We start from the raw sequence: 7,579 nt of genomic DNA on the forward strand, positions 1-7,579 counted from the left end.
AATTGGGACCAAAAAGGTATTTTAACCTAAATTATTTACATTGTTTGACACATTTTTGCTTAAATATTAACTTAAATACTATCATGAAATGTACTTGAAATGTCAGATAAACTTAACAAAATTTGGTTAAAAGGACTAAATTCACGCATTTTGAAAGATGAAGGACTAAATTGGTATAAAGTTTTGATGAGGGACTAATTCCAAAATTTACTGAAACTTGAGGGACCAAAAACATATTTAACCCTTACAAAAATTAGTTATGTTTTTCTTGTAAACCTAATTTCTACCTATTTTTAAAGAGTTAACCAATAATTATATGTTCAAATATTATAAACATATTTAAACCTTATTAATATTAAGAACTTTAAAATTTAAATATCTAAACTAATGACATTAAATAAATTTAATTTTCTACAAGAAAATGTGGATTGAAATTGAGATTAAATAATAGTTATCTCGGACCATATAATACAATGCATTGCCTGCAATATGGAAGGGAGAAAAGTAAATTTAAAGTGGGAAAAAGAAAAAGAAAAAGTACAAACATCGTTTTGTTTTGTATTTCTTAAAATAAATGTGGTAATTTGCGTGAAAATCGTAGTGAATAAATTGCTTGCTGGTTGTCCTTATTTGTTTCTCTGTCCGTCTATCTGATCTGATTGTGAGTGCAGACCAAGAGCAATGGGAAGGAGCGGGTTGGCTTTGGTTCTCGCGATTCTGATCTCTTTTCAGGGAACAATCCTCGTCAGATCCGATGGCTCCGATCACCGTTACAAGGAAGGAGACCACGTTCCTCTTTACGCCAACAAAGTCGGTCCCTTTCACAACCCCAGGTTCGTTCCTTAGTTCTTTTGCTCGATCCCATTTCTCAACCACCCCCATCAACCCCTTCACCCTCCAACCCTTTCTTTCCACCCTTTCAGCTTCTGGGTCGTCGTCAAAATCTGATCTTCTTTTCAATTTCATGTGCTTTCTTTGCAACGTTAGTGTTATACGAGGTTGTCATGTTATTGTTCTGATTTTCCGGTTATTTATTCATTTATTTTGCTGGTTTCAGTGAAACATATCGGTACTTTGACCTGCCATTCTGTGTGACAGGTAACACACAATCTGAATTTATTTGTTTTTCAGCTTTTGTTATTTATTACTTCCTTAATTGACACTTTGTTATTTGATTTAGTCAAAGTTATTCATTCAATTGTTAATACAAGTGTGATGGCTCATGATGGAGTTTTAACGTGTGAGATATTTTAGTTTAGTTTTGGTGTTCCAGTTTTAGCAAGGGATATGAAACTGGATTGCTTTCTGCGTGTTAAACATGGCATGGTGCTAGTATTCTATTGGGTTCTTGGTTAAGTGGAATATGTAGTTGTTGAATTGAACCATCAGGACAAAATAAATGCGAGTTTGTATGTAGCTTTTTTTGATGCATCTTTCTGTTCTTTTATGGGTTCTTAATGTGCAATCGGAAGAATGAATACATTTAAATGTCAGGCAAGGAGAAAGAAAAGACCGAAGCTCTTGGGGAGGTGTTGAATGGCGATCGCCTTGTTAGTACACCTTATGAACTTAATTTCCGAACAGAGAAAGATGCTAAGCTTGTATGCAGTAGGAAGCTCACAAAGGAGCAAGTTGCACAGTTTCGAGAAGCAGTTAAGAAGGACTATTATTTCCAGATGTATTATGATGACTTGCCAATCTGGGGATTTATTGGGACGGTTGACAAGGAAGGGAAAACTGATCCTAGCGAGTACAAGTATTTTCTTTACAAGCACATTCAGTTTGATATTCTGTACAACAAAGATCGAGTGGTTGAGATCAGTGCCCGGATGGATCCTCATTCTGTGGTGGACCTGACTGAGGATAAAGATGTTGATGTTGATTTTAGGTACACAGCAAAATGGAAGGAAACTGATACTCCTTTTGAGAAGAGAATGGAAAAGTACTCTCAATCTTCTTCTTTGCCTCATCACTTAGAGATTCACTGGTTCTCGATCATAAACTCCTGTGTAACAGTGCTTCTTTTGACTGGTTTTCTGGCAACCATTCTCATGCGTGTATTGAAGAATGACTTTATGAAGTACGACTTGCTTACCCTTCTATCATCAGATTGTCATCTTGTTTCCTGTTTAATCTGTTGTAATTTTCTCCAGATATGCTCAAGACGAGGAAGCTGCTGATGATCAAGAGGAGACAGGGTGGAAGTACATTCATGGTGATGTTTTTCGGTTTCCAAAGCACAAGTCTTTGTTCGCAGCATCCCTTGGTTCTGGTACTCAGTTATTCACACTGTAAGAATCTTCTAAGGCTCTTTCTCCTTTGTGTGTCAAAGTTTTTGAATTCTTGTTTTTCCGCTTTTCATTTTCTATATCATATGCATCAATGGAATTCATTCTCTGTTTATTTATGCTTGTGCAGTACAATCTTCATTTTTATGCTAGCACTGGTTGGTGTGTTTTATCCATATAACCGAGGTGCTTTATTTACTGCACTGGTGGTCATATATGCTCTCACTTCTGGCATTGCTGGCTACACTGCTACTTCCTTCTACATCCAACTTGAAGGGTCTAATTGGGTACATATGAACTCCTTGCTTTGATTGTTGTTAAATGGTTTGACTGTATTAATTTGTATGGTTTTTATGAAAAGAAATTAAATGATTTATACATTTATTTTCTTGTTGGCAGGTTAGGAACTTATTGCTCACAGGATGCCTCTTTTGTGGCCCCCTTTTCCTGATGTTCTGCTTCCTTAACACGGTTGCAATTGTTTATAGTGCAACTGCTGCCCTGCCATTTGGCACAATTTTGGTGATAGTTCTAATATGGACATTGGTAACTTCACCATTGCTTGTGTTGGGTGGTATTGCTGGTAAAAATAGGAAATCTGAGTTCCAAGCACCTGTCCGCACTACAAAATATCCCCGAGAAATTCCACCTCTACCTTGGTACAGGAGTACCCTTCCCCAGATGGCAATGGCAGGATTTCTCCCATTTAGTGCCATCTACATAGAGCTGTACTACATTTTTGCAAGTGTATGGGGCCACAGAATTTATACCATCTACAGCATACTCTTCATTGTTTTTATTATTCTGCTGATTGTCACTGCTTTCATCACTGTGGCTCTGACATATTTCCAACTTGCTGCCGAGGATCATGAATGGTGGTGGAGGTATGTAACTTATATTATTTTAAAATTGAGTGTGTACTATATATTTCTCTGGAAATAATGTTATCTATGCTTATGTCAGTAATTAAGCTAGTTTTTTGAATCGGTCTTGGTTTAAAGGATACAATCAATGGCTAGGAAAATAAGGGGAACTTTTAAATAATGTTTTAGGCATCATGTACTACTAATATAATAAACAAGGAGTTTTGTATCCTCACTGCCTTGTCCACAAAATATCATATAAATTCTTTACTATATTCACACTTATATTTTCAAATAAAATATTTAAAAATTATTAGTAAAAAAGTTTAAATTACACTTATTATTCTTCAATCTTTTATCCACTTATCACTTTTTTGGTCTGATTAAGTTTACTTTTCGTAAATGTTGAGACTGTATGTTAATGCTAATTGAATCTATACAAAGAATAATCTTCACACAATTTGGTGTTGATATCATAGGATGTTAGTTATTGTGGGAGGAAAAGGAGAAAATTGAGATTGGATATTCTAAAATTGATATAGTTTTGGTGTATGATTTGGTGAAAAACATAGAGCACAAGCCCTCCCTTATACTAATATTGATCATTGTTCTAATTAAATATGGAACCTATCCATGAAAGATGAGGTGGTATTTGAAACTAATCCTAAGCATTAATAAAAAAAATATGAAAACCAATCCTAATGTATATATAATAAGGATATAAGGAAACTAATCCTTTGAGATAATTTAAGATAGTCTAAGATACAACTGAAATATTATTAGATTTTTTTTTTTAATTTTTACGGCCGCTCTATACAAGCTAACCTTGATGTATTATAATAAATATGCAAGCACATGCTATGCAAGACATGGTTGGTTAGGAAACCCAGGGATGCTAGAGATGCCAAAGAGCTGGGTACTGCTAAAGATATCTGGTTGGAATGCTGCAAGACCACGGAGGGAGAAATTTTATAGTCATGATCCTCGGTTGACAAATTACATAGCATGAAGTAAAGCTTCTCCAAATTAATCCAAAACGGAAGTTTGAAGCTTGAAACCATAAGAAAACTTGGGACACAATTTAAATTCAAACCATTAATATGATTCTCAACAGAAAGTTAGCATCATATACATTCATCATCACATTATGACTAGTTGGTGAAAACAAGTCACCAAAACAATTCAGTAGTACAAAGAGAAAGGTGTTATGATACATTGGATGGTTTGGAATAGAGATGAGTTTGGAGTGAGTAATTGAGACAATGCTAAAGCATTTGAGATTGGAGATTGACTGGGGTAGTGTCTGAGACTGGAGACCAGCACAACATGAATCATGTTTGGGATTGAGATCAGGGCTAGGTTCATTCCACCTTTCTCTCAATAAATGCTATATTTGATAAAGGGCATTCAGAATCTAAAACAGCTACCTGTAATGCTGAACAGAGACAGAGGACTGGGCCTGACAAGATAGCAATGGTTAGGAATAGAATAGCGTATCCACAAGAAAGTCTGGTTAGATAGATTTTGGTGGTTAGTTGGATCAGATGAGGCCTTATCTGGGTAAAGAGTGCTTAGGTGACTGGTATGGTAGACACTGGTACTGTCAGAGACCCCATACACTGTCATCTGCTGCTAGACATCCGTGCAGGGAGAGAAGTGCAACATACGATGTTTGCCAAATCTAGTCTATGCATGCATTGAACTTCCTGGACTTGTGACATTGGGTGCTTGTAGATCATGATGGCATGCCTGATCGTGGTTGTTAAAGGTTTCACTGACAGTGGCAGCAGAAGAGTTGTGGTGATATTGGTCATGGTGGAGGATGGTACCAATATAATACCATGTTCAAAATTGTAGGGTTTTAGCCTTTTAGTACTGGTGGAGGAGCAAAAGGAGATAATTGAGGCTGAATGCTCTGAAATTGATTAAGACTTGATATTCACGTTACAAAATATAAAGCAATGACATACTTATCTTACTAAAATTAGTTTGTAATCCCTATTAAATAAGGAAACTAATCATTAAATATAAGGAAACCAAGATGCTGATCCAAAGAGATAATTAGGAATTGTGGAAACTAATCTTAATTTATAATCTCAGATACATTAAATTACTCTATTATACAATCAATATTTTATCGGATATTTTTAATATATTCTAATATTTAAGTTCTGGTGGCCTTCATCCCACTTTGCAGAGTGTATGTTTATGACAATGCTGGTTCTAGAAAAAGGAATATTTAAAGATACCAAAATGCTTTGTCATGTTACAATTTTAAAGTGTGTAATGTTAGTAATGTATATCTGTCAGATTGATTATCTATCCGTCACCTCAAATTTGGGTGCTAACAATGGTATTTGGGAGGGGAGCGTGCCATTTCCTTCCATCTCACATTCCCATTTGTTAGGATTCAAGGAGAACGAGAAGTTTATTAAGGTAGATAGCATACTAATGGGTTAGTTAGTTGGTTAGAGGGTTAGTTAGATATAGATAGCGGAAGAAGGATGGGAGAGGCAGATTTGTTGTTGTTGTAAATTGAGCTTGGCACTTTTATTGGGCTCTTTACAAAAGGTCCTGTAATTTGAATTTGAACTCAGTTGTGTATGAGTTAATTTAGCAGTTTCTCTTCTTTTTTTCCCTGTCCGTGTTTCCCCCATTTCTCCCTTTCCATTATCCATTCTGAATCTGTAGTTTAATTCATGAGCTGGCTACAATTTAGTTTGGGATTTTGATATTCTTACCATAGATAATTGAAATGCTAATTTTCTGTAAAATGACTATAAATATTGTATAATGACCCTGGTTAAAGGGGGCATTAGTGGGATTGTTGTAAAATGACTATTCTTGTTTGATTGAATGTGGAAAGGACATCTATATCTAGAGTTCTTATTTGCCCCTTCATCTTATCGTGTCTACTCAAACAAGCAGACTCTTGCAAATAGTAGTTATTATTCTAACCATGTCATGAATATTTTTAAGGTAGAGGCAGTTTAAACTTGAGTGGCCATTTTACTTTCAACTTGATGACATGTTGCTGTGTTTGATAGGTCTTTCCTCTGCGGTGGATCAACTGGGTTGTTCATCTACGGCTATTGCTTGTATTACTACTATGCACGATCAGACATGTCTGGTTTCATGCAAACATCGTTCTTCTTCGGTTACATGGCCTGCATCTGCTATGGTTTCTTCCTAATGCTTGGTAGTGTAGGTTTCCGTGCCTCCCTACTCTTTGTTCGTCACATATACAGGTCCATCAAGTGTGAGTAGCTGGTGGCTGAACGTGTTCGTAAAGTTTATATTATCTGTTAGGTGAAGAGAAAAAAGGTCCATGATTTTTTTTTTCTTTTGCTGTCATAAGGTAGGTTATATAGTGTGTACCTGGGAACTAGAGAAGCTTAGACCCCTTTCATGAATTGGTGTCATGCTTTCTCTATAACTGCACAGGCTTGCACCTAAGGAAGTTTTTGGACCATGGGATTTAATCTTTCATTGCTGTAGTCACTTAATTTTATTTCAAGTAGCTTGTACTAATTAATTTGTCTGCTCTGAAAATGATCATTTACATTTAGTATGAGACTTAACTAAGATTATATTCTTTACTGGTTTATAATTATAAGGGTGTGGAAATATATTCTTTGTCAGCAAATACATGACACTAGTTATACCTGCTAAAAGATTGTTTGCAAAAGAACTTGATTTTTATTAAGTAACCGTACTGTTTCTAAAATTGTTATACGTGGATGAATAGAGTAGACACTTCTCACACATTTTCAGTTTTTCATTTTAATCATTATGGTGAGTTCTGATTGATGTATAATGCTAAGGTTCTGCACCAAGTAACAGTTCCTAGTTAGAACACATGATGAATGCATTCAGTGTTAAAATTGCTTCCTATATAGAAAGAGGCATTCGAATTTTAAGAGTGTTATATCATTGTACACACGATTGTGTTTTTGATTTATGGAGTTAAGGTTTTGAAATAAAGGAATTACTGGAAAATTGAAATTACTAAAGAAAAGTTTAGTTTAAAATGTAAAAGACATTTGTTAAGACTTAAATTTAATTCTTCAATAAGTTGGGGCTTTATAGTTTACATTATGATTGGTGTTCAACTAGTTTTTATTTTTTTTCATAATTTCAACATGTTCAAGTGTCGTTGCAATTGTTGCTTCAGGAAGAACGCATATCTCAACCAGAGCATACAATACTACACAAACTTCCATACCAAAACAATTTTTTCAAGAAAAAAAAATATTAAATTTACTTCTCTCTTTAAAGACATTATAAATTTAGATGAGAAGAGTCAGAAAAGATATTGACCGGTATGTTTTCTTTAGAATATGTCACTTTCATTGTTAATATTTTAGAGGGTTTATGACAACTACAATTTATCACATAATAATTTTGAGGCAATTTTTAATTTTTTGA

General features: G+C 34.9%; 1 protein-coding gene across 1 annotated transcript; it reads left to right on the top strand.

Annotated features, from left to right (window-relative positions):
- Positions 1 to 586: 586 nt before the first annotated feature.
- Positions 587 to 6,761, top strand: LOC114177532 (transmembrane 9 superfamily member 2). Its single transcript, XM_028062914.1, has 7 exons — positions 587 to 833; positions 1,058 to 1,098; positions 1,495 to 2,080; positions 2,154 to 2,291; positions 2,419 to 2,575; positions 2,688 to 3,172; positions 6,199 to 6,761. The coding sequence occupies exons 1-7, from the start codon at positions 682 to 684 to the stop codon at positions 6,416 to 6,418; spliced, it is 1,779 nt and encodes a 592-aa protein (XP_027918715.1). The 5' UTR covers positions 587 to 681; the 3' UTR covers positions 6,419 to 6,761.
- Positions 6,762 to 7,579: the final 818 nt, after the last annotated feature.

This window comes from Vigna unguiculata, chromosome 3 (assembly GCF_004118075.2).
Source record: "Vigna unguiculata cultivar IT97K-499-35 chromosome 3, ASM411807v1, whole genome shotgun sequence".
In the NCBI taxonomy this organism is placed as follows: Eukaryota; Viridiplantae; Streptophyta; class Magnoliopsida; order Fabales; family Fabaceae; genus Vigna; species Vigna unguiculata.